General features: G+C 43.6%; 1 protein-coding gene across 4 annotated transcripts in view; it reads right to left on the bottom strand.

Moving 5' to 3' along the window:
• Positions 1–19,187, bottom strand: part of AP3M1 (adaptor related protein complex 3 subunit mu 1) — a 45,044-nt gene that overhangs the window by 2,417 nt on the left and 23,440 nt on the right. For 2 of the 4 annotated variants that reach the window (XM_073353150.2, XM_073353151.2), the window contains exons 2-8: positions 10,922–11,197; positions 10,115–10,286; positions 7,101–7,238; positions 4,310–4,395; positions 3,495–3,628; positions 2,327–2,534; positions 321–465 (exon numbers count right to left, since the gene is read on the bottom strand). In XM_073353150.2, coding sequence (XP_073209251.1) covers positions 321–465; positions 2,327–2,534; positions 3,495–3,628; positions 4,310–4,395; positions 7,101–7,238; positions 10,115–10,286; positions 10,922–11,194 — 1,156 coding nt within the window. In that variant the 5' untranslated portion in view covers positions 11,195–11,197. Of the gene's footprint in view, positions 1–320; positions 466–2,326; positions 2,548–3,494; positions 3,629–4,309; positions 4,396–7,100; positions 7,239–10,114; positions 10,287–10,921; positions 11,198–19,187 lie in introns of those variants that run through there. The other 2 variants (XM_078853786.1, XM_078853787.1) reach the window with 2 other exon arrangements.

Consider the following 19,187-nt stretch of genomic DNA (forward strand, 5'->3'; position numbering starts at 1 on the left):
AAGGAAAACCATACTGCCGCACACTAAACTCTTCCTCGCCCTGCACCAGAGAAGTTCATGTATGTTCCAGGCAGAAGCCTGTGAAATGCCCACTATTTTGCCTTGGAAAGGCCATGAGAAATGATCCAAATCATCAAGATTTCACACTCTTCTACTTGCAAGATGAAACTGTTAGTGTTTCAAGGTAACTTCATCTGTTTGAATGAACTCTGCTTTGTGTTCTGCAGATTCACTGGGTCAGCAGCTCCAATTCAATGCTAGGAGACCCCTATTCCTACCTCCTCCAATCGTATTAGTTCTGATTAGTGCAGCTATCTCACCTGAAATAGCTAGTTGTTGTATCTTAAACTGAACATTTAGGCTGGGATTCTCCTCTGGCTTGGGGGCTCCAGATTGTAGATTCACTATGCCCTTAAGATTTGGTAGCTTTTGAGGGGTAATTTTGCCAATGTCCCAAGTTAACACCTAAAAAAAAAAAAGTAGTGAGTGAATTTTAGCAAATACTTTGTAAAGTTAATATCTAGCTGCTAGTTTGTGGGTTGGGCAGGGAAGCTAGTCTGTAGAAAAATATCTGGCAGCTTGACACCAGGTCTGGGCAGGACCCTTGCCTGGATTAAATCCAAAGTGAATCTGCCTTCCTGCTGCCAGATAAGAGCAATGACCAGGGGTCAGGAACCCTTAATGGGACCCATTTCCTTAGCAATGGTGCCTGATAAATAACTCAGATAAGTCAACAGGGCACGAGAGATAGGAGGGGAAGCAGCATAAAGCTAGCAGGTACCCAGGTAGGAGAGAATTGGAGGGGGTGGAGAGAAGGAAGAGGAGGGATTTGCAGTTAGAAGACCATCTGCATCACCAGGGCTTTATAGGTTCAATTGTTTCACATGACTGTTACTCTTTTAGAAGGAAAGATTAGTACAAAAGCCCTCATTTGGCCCTTCTCTCCAGTCCATTAAAGCTTTTAATGTACCAAAATTAACAGGACAAACCATACTGGCAAAAGGCATCAGACACAAGTCAGCAGAGCTGTAGGAACAGGGTTTTGCGACTGCAGCCTGATCATACATTGAACTCAACAGGAGGTAGGAATGGACACAATGTGTGCTTGCCTGGCTCTACAGGGGCAGATCAAATGTCCTGTGGTGCATGATAGGCCAGCAGACTATTAAGGTAAATCAAGTTTTGGTTCCAAGCCATACACAGTCCTTTGGACACAATTTCATGTATCTCTGTACTAATACACAACAAGGTGTTACAGTAAGGGGAAGACAGCAAAATTTTCTGTCTTCTTCCCTACTTTTTATTTTGTCTCTTCCCAAATGAGTTTTCCTGAACGAGGGTAGAAAGGGACACTGATCATTTGCATGATTTTACCAACTTGAGAAGAACCAGAAGCTGGATGTGTAAGTAGGTTTTACTTGTGTTTTGGGGCTATTTGCTCCTTCGCCCACCTTCCCTTTCCCCTGGGGAAAGTTCTAGTATGTTTTTTCTGCCTTGGGGTCTCTTCACTTTGATTCGGTAGTTTATTTTCATTTTTAATCAGTCTGTTTCTTTGGGGAACTGTTGCTTCTTGCTCAAAGCAAGAGCTAACTGGCAACTTTCTGAGCTTACTGCTGCCCCAGGAAGTGACATGAAACATACAGTAGTGGGCCTTGGCCCAAACCCCATCCTACTACAATTGCTCTTAAGCTTCAAAGAAAACTTTGAGTTCTGGGTGTCAACCCCCATGTGCAAGAGTCATAAGTTTGAATATATCATTCCAACATAGTTCTGAGAAGCAAAATTATAGGTCAACTGTTTTCCATTACACTCCCTGTTTGTTTACAAAGGTTTTTCGGGTGGCATGAGAGCAACAGTAAACATACCCAAATCCACCCCCTCGTCTGCTACTTGCTGACCATTTTGCCTGTTGCAGCTAATGCCTGCCTGGTACTTGCTGTCTTGAGTTTAAAGTTCTGTTGCAGCAGTTACAAGTAAATGTCTTCTCACAGACATTGGGGGAAGGGCAGGCACCACCAGTGAAACTGACACAAAGTGCGAACATGCATTAAACGAACTGGAAGTGTGTGGTTCTGTGGTCCCTTTTAGAATTATGGTAACACAGATACAAACTGTGGTTTCAAAGAGGACTGTGGCCCTTAAAAATTTACCAGAAAACATAATGAAACCAGAAGTTTTTTAGATCATCATAAAACTATACTGAATGGTTAAGTTTGTATTTTTGCTAGGGTACGTAAAGCACTCTAGAGTATGAAGCTCTCTCTTGATTTCTTTAATTTTGTCTGCATTGAATTTAAAGACAGAAATAAAACAGCTCAAGACTTACTTTAAGGACGGGATCAAATGTATAGCTGCCTTGCGTGGAAGTAAGGTTCATGTTTAGTACAGCTTTTGGCATATGAACCGTCACAATGACTCCTTCCACTGTCTTCCCCATATTCTGTTTAGGTCCAATTGTAACATCAAATCTCCCTGAAGAGCTGTTCTCCTTAAAACTGATTATGTGTTTCACATACACAGGAATTGCTACCAAGCTGAAGACAGAAACTGGGAATTAAAAGACTACTTCAGATGCATTAGGGCAAATAAAAGTACAGTTTGCAGAGGATTCTTATATCTATCATGGTGTTGGTAGGATAAATCAAAACCAATTTCTCTTGAAAGCAGAAAGTAATACTCTACTAAAAAAGATCCAAGGGGGGGGGGGGGGGGGAGAATCAAAGTCCTTAAGTTAGTGGTTTGTAATGCAATAGCAAGTTCTAGTGGTGGTGAACCGTTTTACAACAATCATACAAAAAGGTACTTACAGGCAATCTGACTGGACACATTCTCACTTTTGCCTACATTAAAATGAAACCAAGCTTGAAGATAATTGCAGTTTAGTGGAGGTTTGTTTAAAGCCAGTGAAGATCAATGTACTACAGAGAGATAGCGTCTTAATTACAGAGCAGTTTCTAGCAATGGAAACATCAGGAGTTAAATCTTCCGTTACAAGCTAGTGATCTGCCCAGTTGAACAATCACAGCTGAGATGATATCAGCATCTCTGCCAAGAAGGGTTTATTTATGTTAGAAAAACTGTGACAGAGCATCAGATTAAATAAATCTCAGACAGCTACCCATGAACATGCATTTAGCAATAATGAGAATTCTAGTCATTAAATCATAAATCAGAGCAAATTGAGATGTTCATGAGATTATTCCAGGGCTTGTTTAGAGGGTGCATTAGCCCACAAGTGGGGTGTGGATTCCAGTGTGCACTACCATGGTGTGCACTAAATGGCCCATGTGGCACCTGCTGGTGTGTACTAAAAGCTCCCTAGGGAACATTAATAAATCCTGTTTGAAACTTTTAGTGCATGCCAGCAGGGTCCACACAGGCAATTGAGTGCACAACATCCTAGTCGGCACTAGAATTTGCTCCCCTCTTGCATGGGCTAACGCACTGTGCGGACAAGTCCTAAGTGAAGGCTGGATAGCGAACACAAAACTTACTTTTGGGAGCTCACACGGTAGGATATCAGTCTGAAGTTGCCGTCTGGAGGAATAAATGAGAGCACTCTTTCAGACTCCCAACGCTTGAACCGAATACAGGGATGGAAACTGACATCATCCAGAAGCCTTGGGTTCTACAGGAAGCAAGACAGATGTAAGCTTCTCCCACATCTGGTGAAGGTTTGATATCAGTTGGCTCATTCCTTCCTTCCCATTCCAGCCTCCTAGCTTTGCTGCTGCAGAGAGGTGTTAGACCAGAGATGGGCAAACTATGGCCATGGGGAACCTCCTGCCCAGCTCCTGAACTCCTGGCCCGTGAGGCTCACCCCCGGCCCCTCCCCTGCTGTTCCCCCGCAGCCTCAGCTCACTGCACCGCCGGTGCCATGCTCTAGGCAGTGAGGCTGCGAGCTCTTCCAGGCAGCGCAGCTGCAGAGCCGGCCTGACCTGGTGCTCTGTGGTGCGCAGTGGCGTGATTGGCTCCAACCGGGTGGTACGGCTGCCTGTCCTGGTGCTCTGGGCGGCGCAGCTGTAGCGTCGCCAGCCACCGGTGCTCCAGGCAGCGTGGTAAGGGGGTAGGGTGGGTTGGATAGAGGGCAGGGGAGTTCAGGGTGGTGGTCAGAGGGCGGGGATGTGTATAGGGATCGGGGTGGTCAGAGGGCAGTGAGTTTAAATGGGGCAGGGGTCTTGGGGGGGGGTGAAGTCAGGAAGGAGGGTGGCGGTGGGGGGCAGCCAGGGAGAAGGGGGGGTTCTAACTCTGCTAGAAATACAACACAAAACAGTTACATTTAGATGGCCAATTGCACTGCTAGGTTTACCATGAATGAAAGAGAAAGATCAGGCATTCCTGACAACTTAATGCAGGAATCAATGACACCTTGAATTTCTGCAAAGACTGTGGAACCTGGAAAAGTAGTGTGAGAGAGAGATGATTTAGTATACTGTGGTCAGCTTACCAAATATAACAGGAGGTGCACTAAAGAGGACATAAATGCATCATATACAATGGTGCAGATATCACTAGGTTTAGCACCCAGCTATGCAAACAAAGTATCATTCTTGTTACATGTGTCACAGAAGGCTTGCTGGGGTATATCAGCTGCAGCAAACAATTGTTCAGGTCCCACCCCAGTTGATTATTGCTTATCACACAGGATTTGCTACATTGAACATTGCTGTGTCTAAACAGGCATCCTGTCCGTAGCAGTGGTCAATATGTGTTTGAGAATGTTGTGACAATCTATAACCCTATGTTCACCTCTTTTACAAGACTGATAAATTCTGTCTGAAGCATGCCTTCTGAGGTATCATTTGACAACTCATAATTTGCTGATCATAACTGTCCTGGTAAAATGTGTGGCAACACTGTATGTAAAGTTATAAGATTTTACTGTATGATATTACTAAAAGCAGTCACAAACCAGTTCCTCAGTGACAAAAGGCAAACTGATGCCTCAGCCAGATGTCAACAAAATTAAATAGACCATCACCTGGTTAATTGGCCATTTTTGGGCAGGAAAAAGGGTGTGAGCAAGAAATTTACATCTTGGTAAAGAAACAGCTGGAGGTTCCTGTCCCCATAGACTGTCTCCTGAACCCTAGCTGGAGAGGATTCTCAAAGAAAAGGGTAAGTATAAAGAATGGGGAACAGATGCCATGGGCAGAAAGAAAGGGAGAAATGATTTGGGGCAATACCACTACCTGAAGAACAAAGAAACAGCTTTGGATTTAGGGAGGAATCCTGTATGAAAGAAATTCAGGCACCAGTCTGATAGAACATGCGAGAAACTTTTTGCTTTGAATTCACTTAGCTTGCTAAAGTTAGATATTAGTTGTGTTCTTACTTTTTATTTTTTTGTAATCAATTCTGGACTTGTATGCCTCATTACTTGTAATCACTTACAAACTATCTTTCTGTAGCTAATAAACTTGTTTTATCTAAACCAGTGTGTTTGGATTGAAGTGTTTGGGAAACTCCATTGGGGATAACAGGATTTGTGAATATCAAAGTCTATAAATAAAAATGATGGACTTTAGATGAGCTTGTATCATCCAGGAGAGGGCTGGCTAGTACAAGATACACATTTCTGGGGAAAGTCTGTGACTGGGAATTAGCTGGTAATTCAAGAGCGGTTGGCTGTAGCACTCAGACAGTATAACTGGGAGTGATTTATTGGCTGGAAGCTGTGTATGAGGAGACCAAGAGTGGTAGCTCTCATAGCGAAACACTGTAAAAGGCGCCAGAGGCTGGAGAATTGATGGGATCAGCTGTTCAACAGTCGAAATTGTACCCATGGTAATGTCACATATGAAAGCTTCTCCCCCCACCATTCTACTCCTAATAAGTTGTGCAGTGTTGTATATGGAGGCTGAAGCAAGACAAAAAAACATGTGATATGCACAGGTGATCAGCTCTTGTCAGGAAACACTTGCCTGGATTATCCTTGGCTTTCATAGATTGCCATGTTGTGGGTTACTCTCACTGTTTAGTGAAATAAGTCTCTTACATCTGTCATGTCTTGACAGACAAGGCAAGACCATGAGATTTCTTATCTAGCAAGCAACTGCTTCCTTAAATGCCCCACGGGAACAAAAAGGTCTTGAGTCTTTAATGGAATGCTGGGCTTATGTAGCCATAAAACAGAAGAATTAATTGGGGGGTGGCAATGCAGAAGCTACTGTTCACTCATTTTGAAAGGGGCCAGAAGAGAGGCAACTTAGGCTAATATTTACATTAGTGACGTGCCTGAAGAGGAAGAGATACCATTTCAAATGGACATGATTTGAGAGTCTCTGTGTAAAATGAGGCAACGTCCTATGCTATGGAAGGATCCTCATCAGCTGCAGACATTCTAATGAAGTCTAGGAGTCTCTCAAGAAAGTCAGATCCTTTGAGGAACTCAATGTGAACTGCTCAGTACTAGTGAAACGACATAGGATTCAAATAGTCTCAGACTTTGCTGGAAGAGGGAGCCATAATGGAAGTACAGATGGCAGTTTTGTGATACCATTACTAACTGGGTATACCTATTATATTTTTTGGATGGCATTGAGCAAATTAGGTGCAATCCATATTATGTATCAAGGTATTCTGACTGTCATGCCCCCGCATTCAATATTTCAGCCTTCATCCTGCCTGGCTACTTGGAAAAGAACATTCTCTCAATGTTACACAGAGGCAGATAATGGGGAAGCTGGAGAGTGACAACTTTTGTCCTGCTCATACGGTGAGGAGCCTTGAACACAAGGATGAGTTGTTAGCATAAAAGAATAGTGGACATAAAGATCACAGACCAGCTAAAGCTTTGGCCTTAAAGAAATATTTTCCCTTTAATAACTGTAAGAAAGTACCAATAGATAAACCATAATTATCTAGATGCAGATACTTCTTGCAAATCAAAAGCTTGCCGAATAAGTGGCCCAGGCCATATTGCTATTATGAGATTAAAGAAATAGGTTTGTGCATGGTATTTCAAACTGGCAACATAACTTATTTGTTATGTATAAGGCAGCCAGTTAGACTGCTTGAATTCTCTCTAAACAGCACGAGCTAAACAGAATGTTGAAATGTCCTTTGACAAGCACATCTACGTTGACAAGACATCTTACCTGATTTGTCTATAATTGCATCTATTTCTTCAATTACATCAAAATAGGCTTCGTTGTTTGTGTACTTTACCACTGCTCTGCGCCAAGGAATGTTGGACAGCTGTCCAGTGGGAAGTGTTTCACCCATATTGCTACTGCCTGGGAAATGCAGACAATTCAAACAAGCAATCCGTTAGAAGGTTTCTTCCAGATCCCACAGTTATGCACCAGAATAAGACAAACCCAGGAACCACAAATTATAAATATCAGGATTTCCTTAATTGGATGATCCAGAGTCACATTTTCTGAAAGAGTCCTTTCTGACAGTGCTCTACCCTGCATTCTTTGCACCTCTAAATATTTGACCTGAGTCAGCAGGAGCTTTTAGGGTGCTAACAACAATGCAAGATTAGTGATTTAGGAGCCAAAGTCGCTTAAGGCACATTTGAATATTTTACCCTCTTGTAGTCAAAATTTGGATAGAAAAATGGTTCTTAACCTTAAAGGTAAATATAGAATAATAGAAGTATAGGACTGTAAGGGACATAGAGAGGTCATCGAGTCCAGTCCCCTGCACTCGAGGCAGGACTAAGTAATAACTAGACCATTTCTGACAGGTGTTTGTCTAACCAGTTCTTAAAAACCTCCAAAGACTGAGATTCCACAACTTCCCTAGGCAATTTGTTCCAGTGCTAACAGTCAGGATAGTTTAGGAAGTTTTTTCCTAAAGTCCAACGTAAACCTCCCTTGCTGCATTTTAAGTCCATTGCTTCTTGTCCTATCCTCAGAGGTTAAGGAAAACAATTTTTCACCCTCCTCCGTGTAACAATCTTCTGTGTACTTAAACTATTATGTCCCTTGTCAATCTTCTCTTCTCCAGACTAAACTCAGTTCATTCAATCTTTCCCTCACTGGTCGTGTTTTCTAGACCTTTAATAATTTTTGTTGCTCTTCTCTGGACTTCGTTAAATTTGTTCTCATCTTTCCTAAAACGTGGCACCCAGAACTAGGCAACAATACTCCAGCTAAGGCCTAATCAGTATGGAATAGAGCAGAAGAATTACTTCTCGTGTCTTGCTTACAACACTCCTGCTAATACATCCCAGAATGATGTTTGCTTTTTTTGCAATAGTGGTAACAGTATTGACTCATATTTACCTTATGATCCACTAACCCCCAGATCGCTTTCCACAGTACATCCTCCTAGGTAGTCATTTCTCATTTTGTATGTGTGTAACTCAGAGGTTGGCAACCTATGGCACGCATGCCAATTTTTAATGGCATGCTGCTGTCTGTCGGACCTGGGCAGACAGCAGCGTGCCATTAAAAATCCTGCCCGGCCCACCCTTTTCCACCCCCCCGCCCCCGCTCTCTCCTTGCAGGGCAGACAAGCTTCCCCCTCCCCCAGCCTCTTCCCCCAGCATGCTGGGTTCCTGCCCCTCCTTCTCTCCCTCCTTGTGGCCGATCAGCTGATGGCCCTTGCTACAGGGACCTTGGGGAAGAGGGTGGAATCAGGGCATATCCCCTCCAGTCCCCTGCCGTGAGCCGCTCAGGGCAGGGAGCTGGGAGCACCCCCACAACCCCAGCCCACACCCCCAGCCCTCTGCCCTGATCTCTGCACCCCCCTCACACATACCCAGCCTTCTGCCCTGACCCCTGCATCCCCCTCACACACACCCAGCCCCGTGCCCTGACCCCTGCACCCCCCTCACACCCCAGCCCTGTGCCCTGACCTCTCCACCCCCCACAACCCCAGCCCTGACTCTGGCACCCCCCACACATATCCAGCCCTCTCAGCCCCCTGCCCTGACTCCTGCACCCTCCTCACGCCCCCTGCCCTGACTCCTCCACGCCCCTTACATACCCCCCCCCCCCACACTCCATGCCCTGACTCTTGCACCCCTCAAATCCCCACTCCCACCCTGAGCACTGAACGGGAGCTCCTGCACCCTCCCCCCCCCCACATTCCCACCTGCACCCCTCGCACCAAATGGGAGCTGCCCAGGTAACCGTTCCACACCCAAACCTCCTGCCCCAAACCTGAGCCCCCTCCCTCATTCTAGCTCCTGGCCAGACCCTGCACCCCAACCCCCAGCCTGCTTCACCCCCAGCCCTGTTCTCAGCACACTCCCACCCTCATCTCAGTGCAGAGAGAGAGAGAATGGCTAGAACCAGGGAGAAGGCAGATACCCACTCTACGTGGGCAGGCTGGGATCCCAGACTGGCAGCGGGCTGAGCGGGGCCGACAGCCGGGACCCTGGCTGGCAGGAGCTGGCGGACGGAACCCCAGACTGACAGCAGGCTGAGCCACTCAGCCCACTGCCAGTCTGGGGTCCTGGCCACCGGCCCCGCTCAGCCCACTGCCGGTCTGGGGTTCTGGCTGCCTGCCCCTTGCCAGCCGGGGTCCTGACTGCAGGCCCCGCTCAGCCCGCTGCCGGCTTAGGTGAGCGGAACCCCAGGCCGGCGGCGTAAGATGAGCATTTTAATTTAATTTTAAATGAAGCTTCTTAAACATTTTGAAAACCTTCTTTACATTCGACAATAGTTTAGTTATAGAAAATATAGACTTAGAGAGACCTTCTAAAAAACATTAAAATGTATTATTGGCATGCGAAACCTTAAAGTGAATAAATGAAGACTCGGCACACCACTTCTAAAAGGTTGCCGACCCCTGGTGTAACTGATTGTTCCTTCCTAAATGGAGTATTTTGCATTTGTCCTTATTGAATTTATCCTGTTTACTTCAGACCATTTCTCCAGTTTTTGTCCCGATCATTTTGAATTTTAATCCTATTCTCCAAAACACTTGCAGCCCCTCCCAGCTTGGTATCATCCACAAAGTGTAAGTATATTTTCGATATCATTATCTAAATCATTGATGAAGATATTGAACTGAACTGAACCTAGGAGCAATCCCTGTGGGACCCCACTCGACATGCCCTTCCAGCTTGACTGTGAACCATTGATATTCCCAGAGAGTAGTTAGTTAATTTTATTTAAAAAATTTCAAAGCTAGCTGGCTGTTTTAATCATACCTGTGATGGAATTGACAACAGAGCGCAGAATCGTGGGAGGTTTAATCAACTCTTTTAAGATATTTGATTCCGTTGCCAATGGAAAGCCATTGTCTAACATTTCTTCTAGAAGCTCATACACAATAACCACATTGTCCTTAATTGCAGTCTCAGAGCACTCTCCAAAATAATCCTAAACAAATCAGAGATTACAAAGGGAAAGGATTTTTATTCATAATAAAAACACTTTAAAGTTTATTTTGCTTATAAAACAAACTAATAATAATGCTAGCAAGGGCATTTCTGGACATGTCTTGAATCATAGGACTATTATAGAGTCCAGTGCAAATATGGGTACAGTCTCTGGTTATTGTTCAGTTTTCAGTTCAAGGAATATTCTGAATACACCACCATGTAGGTTCTTCAGTGCTATTCATTGCACCTGTCAAATAGCTTTATGCTGCAACATGGTAAACTGTATTACAAAAATTACAATTGTAACTGGCAGTTTTATTACACCAGATGCATCAGTATAACAAGAATACACAATCTTATCAAAAGGTTGAAGCTTTTGTAAGTCAGTATTTGTTTTGTTTGAAGTGTAAGTTTGCTTCAAGTGAATATCCACAAGTAAAGAAACAAAGCAAACCTTTTGTGACTTTGTGCTTTATTAAGCAAAACTGTGCTTAAAAAAAAAAATCACAGATCACAAGGGGAATCAGATTATTGACAGGGAGGGGTTTGCTACTATTTTTTCCCCCCCAACTTGTGCAAGAGACACACACACTTGGCTAAACTGAAAATTCAAAGAATTTATCAGCGACAGACCTGGAATGTATCTGCTACTCGGTGCAGGAATTCAATTACAAAGAGCGGTGGCACTTCTGTCTGTATGACAGACACAAAGAAGATTTTTTCCCGGTAGATGCTGATGAGGTAGTGGTGGGGCGTTGAGATGACAGGAGGCACATTCTCAACATCGGCTGCTTTCTCCTGAGCTTCAAAGAAATAATCACACACAGATTGGCTCACAACGCTCTTCCAGTGCTTCTCCAAGAATATATCACCAGAACAGTTTATAAGAAACAGACTGTGGATCATTTTCTGTTGGAGACACATTCACACATGTTATACAGATGGAAGTGATTTGAAGATTGACATTACCTCTCCTCCCACCTTCCCTTCACTTGTGTGTGTTGGGTACCAACATGCACTGTGAATTTTTTTTTTTTTTAAAGTTACTGCATCATATTTTGCATTACTGCAGTATTTGCTGCAATTCCTCTACTTAATAAAAGAAAATACCCACAAGGACAGTAAGCTGTCACTGTGGTAAGTACTTAGAATTTTTTTTTAATTCAAGGCACCCACACTTTAAGAATAGCTAAGTAAGTTCAAAGTATTAAAGCTACAGTATTTACTCTGTCCAGCTGCACACACTGTCAACTGATAAAAACATAAAACTGCACTTAAACATGCAGTTAAGTTCAAACTTCAGAAAGTCAAAACAAAGCATCATAGAAATGTAAGACTGGAAAGGTCCTTGATAAGCTTTTCCTAATCTCTAAACTAGATCTCCCTTGCTGCAATTTAATCCCTTTACTTCTTGTCCTGTCCTCAGTGGCTAAGGAGAACAGTTTATCTCCCCCCTCCCTCTTCTCCAGATTAAACAAACCCATTTTCCCCCAGTATTTCCTGGTAGGTCAGGTTTTCTTAGCATTTAATCATTTTTTGTTGATCTCCAATTTGTCCACATCTTTCCCAAAGTATGGTGGTCAGAACTGGACACAATACGCCAGTTGAGGCCTTATCAGTGCTCAGTAGGTGGAAGAATTACTTCTTGCGTCTTGTTTACAACATAACCCTTGGTTCTTCTGTATTGAGTTTTACAAGGGTACTCCGTTGCGAAAAACCAACATAGTTAATCTGTATTAGTTTCTAGGGCATTGGGGATGGAGAGAACAGCAGCTTCATATATCCAGGAAAAACCACTGAAAAGAAGTATTTTCATTAATCTGGGTGGTCTGTCCAAGATGTGAAATGGCACATCTTATTCCTCTTATTCCTTAAGAAACACAACTCAGCCACAAAAATATTTACATAGACCTGAAACCTCCAGGTTTAATGACTCACCCACAAAGTTGCCCCTCCCTTCCCGTCCTCCCCAACATACCCTATGCTTGAGACTTGTCAGACTACTGGGAAAAGTGTTTAGTTCCAGACACTTTCTGCTGTTCTCAAAACTCAAGCGTCCTCTCACTTCGTTGAGTTTCCAAGTCACTTGCAATGCTCTAACATGGCTTTTAGGTATTGACCAAAAAATGAAAGCAAAATAGGTTCATCCATCAAACTGGTCAGAAAAGATATACAGTAGTTTTCTAAAGTAAAAGCTGCAATACTAGAAAGCGCAAACACTTGAACATTGACTTGTTTGGCCTTTTTTTTTTTTAAAAAAAAAGATATGCTTGCATCTGCACAGCACTGAGGGTTTCTGCATGCCATGGTTTCTTTATGGCAGAAGAGCTGTCTTCTCAACAGCCCCCCCCAACAGAACAAAAAACACAAAACACAAGATGTTGTGGCATGTATAGACACTCCTGTACTGAAATACAGTTTGAAGAGATCTGTTAAACAGCCACTTTTTTATTTTAGAGAGAGACAAGGTTACTGTTCTGTAAGATTTATTTTATTGAGTAAGATAATTGAGTAAAAGTTGACTGATGTTTCCATCGGAGAGGGGAGTGGGGATAGGGGTGCAAGGGAAGTCAGCACAAAACCCCTCAACCTTGTAGCCAACACATTGGTCTCGTCTTCACTAGGATTTTACTTCGACTTAGCTAACTGAAGTTAAAAACATCTTTTTTCCTAGTGAAGATGCAAAGAGCAGCAGAAAAACCGGCCACATGTTGTGGCCCTTATACAGGCTAAGAGTCCCATTGACCCAAGATGGAACTTTAGAAGAGGATACTTAGTAATCATTTATGGTACATAGCTGCAGGAGGAGAAGACGACATTGAAGCTAGAAATTAACAGGGTGGATAAAAATGGATTTAAAAAAAACATCTAATTTTTGTAATTTAAATTGGATTTTGATTATTATTTTTAAGTTTTTTTCTTTAAAAATAAACCTCTTTAAAATGAAATCTGACTATCCCATAATATATGTTAAATTTATAATCCCCTAAACATTTAAAATGAAATAATGCGCTGAATCTTGAGCCTCTATCAAAAACATTTTATTTCTAACTATTTTCCCCCGATTCTAACTTTTGAGGTCAAGCTGTATATATGGCACAACAGGTCAGCCTACGTAACTTAAACTGTTTCATCTTCAAGATATTTAGATGAGTAGGAACTTAAACTCCTGTCAATTAGCCATATGAATTTTTTTTCCCCAGGTAACCTGAAATAATCAATTTAATTCAGTGACTACAGTTAATCCATCTGTTTAATAAATCAATTAGCTGTAAATGTGAAAAATGTTTTGATAAGAGAAGTTTATGTATGCAAAACATTTAAGGTTGTTTTGTTAAATAAAAATAAATTGTATATGCTGTGTGTGTAAATAAATTCTAAGTTACCATCATAATGCTTCATGACAAATCATTAGCAGAAAGTTAGTTATCTAGTAAATAAAAAATATTCTGCAACAGTTTCTCATACTAAAAATGTATTTTAATAATCTGAAAATACTGAGCTAGATATTGCTTAAAAAAATGTATATAGTTCTAGTCTACCCCGCTAAGCAGCAAAAAGATGTACCAAATCTAGTATAAAGGTTCTATTTTATTGTAAATCAACATTTTAATGATATCAACCACTGAGAATGTACCCTTTTTAAAGAAAACAAGTATAAATGAAAAAGTTGATTAAAATCGGATTTCAATCAAAGCTTTCCTCTTGAAGTTTTACATTCCCTTGATTTAAATCAATCCATCCTGGAAATTAACACTATTGCAAGTCTTCATTGAGCATACATAGGGTTAACTCATCCAACATTTAGTTGTTACTCGAACAGCAACAGAATTTGAAAAAACTGGGCAACTTTTAAAACGAGTTAAGTGTTCTTTAACACAAGAGCCTGGACATAACCACTTGAATCCAGTTTGACCAACCTTGTCTTGAATTTAGCAGGTACTGCACATTAAATCTCTACAAAGTCTCTCAAGATGGCCACACAAGTGTGGTAAGTCTAATCAACCACTGTCAGTATTGTTCCACACCAGCACAGGAGACACACATGAAAGTAATCAGCTATGAAATCTTAGAATAGTTCTTGCATGCATTTTAATGTGGATACAATAGCCTCTTTGTTAATAAAGACAACTCCCAATTCACAGCAAATGTAAACAAAGTTGCACAGGAGAGTTTCAATACAAACAGCTCTGGATCTGGCTACGGAAATAAGAGTTCATCTCTACAAGGGCCTGATTCAAAGCCCAGTGTAGTTTATAAAGATTCCCATGAACTGCAAAAGGTCTTTGGATCAGATGTCTGAATCATGGAGCATTTTTAAACTCTAGAAATTGTCTTGCTATTAAAGCCCACAGATTCTATGGACCAATATGTGCTACATTTTTTATAAACATGCATCACTCATACTGAAATGCTGAACTGCTAAACGTTGATTTGTTTAAATTCTGACCCTAGCAAGTGCTCCTGGATCATCCTTCAAATTGACTGTATTACTGCTGTCACAGCTGAGGTAACAAACCCTGGTTATGGACCTTACAACTGCGAACTGGATAGGTGTTTATTTTATTCCATAAATACCGCTGAGTTTTATGACAGCGTTTGCAAATTTCTAAACTTACAATTTCTCTGATTTTCCAAAATACCTTTACTATTTCAATCCCAGTTTTAGACTTCCCTTCAAAGGGACATTCTCTCTCACAGCCCCCAGCCCCAATTTAGTCCTCGTGAGAGGTGCATAGGCAATTGTGACCCCACACTCCTGATCTGGAAGAATCACCATGTCTATAAAATGGCAGTTCTGCCTCCCATTCAATCCTAGGCCTCTTTGCTATTACTGTCAACAAAGGAGAGCGAATGGTGATGTGGACACTTATCTACAACAAACTGGATTAAGAATGATGATTTATTTCACATAGGGCATTGAACAGCTGGCATTTCGATTATCATAAGTTAAAAAGAGGTTAGCAAATTATGTGCTTCCTTCATTAAATATTTACTGCATGGATCATTGGATTGTTATTTTACTGTTTGCCATTTTAGAGCCTTAGTTAGTAGAAATTTACAATAGTCTCTAGTACAGCGGTTCTCAGACTAGGTCAGGACCCTATTTTAATGGGGTTGCCAGGGAGAGCATTAGATTTGCTGGGACCCAGGGCTGAAGCCCAAGCTCCACACCTACCCAGAGGGGTGGGGCTCAGGCTCTGCACCCCCTGGGTCATGTAGTCACTTTGTTGTCAGAAGGGGCTGCGGAGCAGTGAAGTTTGCGAGCCCCTGCTCTGGTATACAAGCTTCATTAGGCCATGCAACCACCATTTAAATACTGAATCCTTATCTCTAGTTATTGATCTGTCCAGAATCAGAGCTCAAGTTTTGCAAGGAAAAAAAAAAAAAAAAAAAGAGTCAGACCAGGCCTGTTCTACTTGGCAAAGTACTTCTTAACATCAGAGCATAAGTGAAGCCACTAAAAAGCAAGACTGAATTAATCTTTACACCAAAAGGTCAAGTAAATGACACCAGTAGTCACACAGTGCAGAGTATTTTTAGAACTGGGATATTCTGAGGGTAAAGTTCCTGGATCAAAGCCTAGAAATTACACATATACAGCGACCCACCCCATCAAAGAATCATCCGAGTATTTCCACAGCAGCTCATGGATAACCTTCCCAAAGAGCGCTTTGTAAAACACTAGGCCACAGCAGTTAAAGGAGGTAGTAGAAAAGTTCAATATGTAAAGTGTTAAGAGGGTACGCCTGAGAACAATTAGACTGCACAGATCTCCTGGATCTCTACTTTCAGACTTTTATGCAGGAACAGACTGTGGACGTTCATGGATGATTAACTCATGACAATAGCCCAGGGCAAGTCATTCATGCTTATTTTAATAAACTTGCAGCCTTCAACTGGCGGTATTGAAGAATTGTTGACCAGACTGTTGGGGATCATAAAGGGCTTGGGGGAGCAGTTCTTCAGTAAGTTCATTTACTCCTTCCTCTCCAAGAGGCTGCAGAGACTATCTGCTCATTTTTTGTCAAAAGCTCAGCTGTGTGAGATCCCACTGGGTTCTTTCTGGTCACCCTTCCTATACCAAGGGAACGAGGAACCCCCCGCCCTGCCCTCCGGAAACTGACGTGGTTTTGTCCAATGTGTCTTCAATATGCTGATGATAGCACGCGCTCTCACTCTCTCTCAACTTTTGATCAAATCCAGATTCTACAGTTTCACTCTTTTCTTGTTGCCTGGCCACAAGAAAAATCTAGAGGAAAGTCTGAGGAAGTTCACTGGACTGAAGTGGTATGTGTGGCGAGTTCTATGGGCCGCGGTGCCTGGGCACCAGGAATAGTCTTGGCCCAGAGCCAGCTCCAGCAACATTTGAGGCCAGATCTCTCCCTCGGCCCTGCCTTCTGCCCCTGGGTGCTCCCCCACCATGCATCCTTCAGGCTATTTAAAATGGTCCAGAACGCCCACCCACCACCCGCAGCATAGAGGAGCTGAGCTGCTTCCTGTCTGCTCGCTCCATGTGGCTGCCGGCCCCTGGGCAGGGTGGGTCTAGGTCTACGTGCACTGCTCCCACCCCAAACACCCCTATGGCCAATAGAAAGCTGCGGGGGCAGTGCCTGGGGGTAGCAGCATGTGGAGGCCCTCCAGCCTGCCCTACCTAGGAGCCCCAGGTAAGCGCTACACCCCCTACCCGAGCCTGCAGCCCGACCTCTTTGCCACATTCCTCCTCCCACCCCTAAACTCCCTCCCAGAGCCTGCCCCACTCCTGCACCCCAGTCCCCTGCGCCAGCCCAAGGCCTGCACCCCAGACCTCCTTTCCCCACCCAAACTCCCTCCCAGAGCCTTGGGCAGGTGGGGGTGAAATCTGGGGGGACAGGCTCTGGGCACCACCAAAATTTCTACAAACCTGCTGCCCCTGTGAAGTGGTACTTATTGGTAAGGAAGTAACGCAGGGGCAATCACTCAGGGAGCATGCCTATCCTTTGCTGGCATTATCTGCCCCAAAAATGTATTGAGTACAGTGTTACCCAGTGATGCCCTGTGTCCTTCCAGAAAGTTGAGTTCAGCTACACTCAAAGCAGGAAACCAAGAGTTAAAGTACGCATCACCATCCAACAGTGCTACCTTAGCTCCGCCCTCTGCAGCTGGCACTAACCCCCAGGCAAGGTTTCAGCAAGGGGTCTGCCATAATAAGTACCCATGGATGACTAAAAATATGCCGGTTTGTCCTGTGTTCCACAGATCTCAATTACAGTGTTTACTTGCATGCAGTCCAGCTGCAGTATCAGGAGTAGATATTGAATGGTGGGATTAGTAGCAAAGGGCTGGCAGAGGTTTCACTAATATGAGGAAAGATGCAGGTGTAACTCTGGGGAGCAAGTATGCCTCATTTCAGTGAGGAGGTCTGTCAGTAGCAGGGCACAGGAGACTTCTTAGGGATTGTCAGCAGTCTGGTGGCATGTATGCCTATGTTCCCCAGGGCTCAGTGAAAGCAATCTCAGCAGGAATCTTCAGGGGAAAGGTGAAGAGGTGATAACACTTTGTAAGATTGCATCAGTTTGTGTCAGGTGGAGGTAGCTCCTGTTTGCTCCTCCTAACCTAAATCCTTTTTGCTAAGGCAAAACATAGGAGTGTTAGACTTTGCCCTACGGTGCTCTGCTCCTAGTGTTATGTGCCATCCTGAGACTAGAGTGCTAATATATGTGTTGTTGACATGTTAGGGTATAACCTGAAGAAGGAAAAGCTAAAGTTGTGTTTTGGGCATGGGGTGTTCTTTAACTATAGTTCTTGGCATGTGGAGGTTTGAGTGTAGCTGAATTTGACATTTGGGAAGCGCACCAGGCATCAGACAACTTTAACTCTGTGTTACAAACTTTGGGGGGAATTTGATTTCCTGGTAAAAAAAACCAACCAAACAAAAAAAAACCTCTCTGCATCTCCGTGCTCCTTCACAGTGATTATCTGAGCCACAGAAATCACTGGCTGTATGTCAGCCCCTTCACTGCCCCCACAGCATCTCTGTGCCTGTCCAGCAGCTTGATCCTCCCTCCCCAGCCCTCTTCCCCGAGGGTTGAGAAGCTGGGGAAGAGGATGTAGAAACAGAACAGAGACTGACAGAGTCAGGGAGGACACAGCTGAACCCATTCTCCTTCCCCACAGCTCTTCTGAACTGCCCTTTCCTTGAGAAGCAGCAGCAGCAAGGGGAAGGCTGGGCCTAGTGTCCCTTCCCTATTACTGGAGGCAGCATGGGAAAGGAAGATTTGGGTTCCTTCTCTTGATCAAGGACTAGTTGAGGCAAGAGGAGGCCCTAAACTCCCTCCTTTGCCCTGGTTGAGCAGCCATAGGAAGAAATGTTGAATAAGGGCATGGAGAGAGATAAACTGTAGAACAGTGGCGGATGGCCCAGCTGACTCAATTTCCCTTCCCCTTCAAGAATGTCACAGAACAGGAAGGTACCCCCCTTCCACTGGTTCTGCTCCGTTAGTGCTTTTGAGCTCCCAGAAACCAAAGGTCCCTTGGAAGATGACCCCTTATTCACTGAGATTGTAGAAAAGTTACATATTTGGAAACCCAGTTTTTCCATCACAGCGTTAGTCACTGAACCGGGTTTTCAAAACAGTGGTTGGATGATCCCTTACACTTCATTAAGGGTTGTGGTCTCAGGTTCTGCTGGTCCCTCGGAGCACAGCCCTTGGCAGCGAACGTTAGCAAAGGTGTAGAGTTCCCACTCATTCCCTGCACTGCTCCAACCCCTTCCACATCTCTCCTCACTGCTCCCCACATTCCCGAGAGCTTCACCAAAAAGTGGTATGAGCAGCTCATGCTGCGGAGAAAGGGCAGACACGATGTCAATTAACCCCTTGACCAAGTGATCCAGAGACTTGCTCAGTCCTGCTGCTCA

This window comes from Lepidochelys kempii, chromosome 7, assembly GCF_965140285.1.
Source record: "Lepidochelys kempii isolate rLepKem1 chromosome 7, rLepKem1.hap1, whole genome shotgun sequence".
NCBI classification, from domain to species: domain Eukaryota; kingdom Metazoa; phylum Chordata; order Testudines; family Cheloniidae; genus Lepidochelys; species Lepidochelys kempii.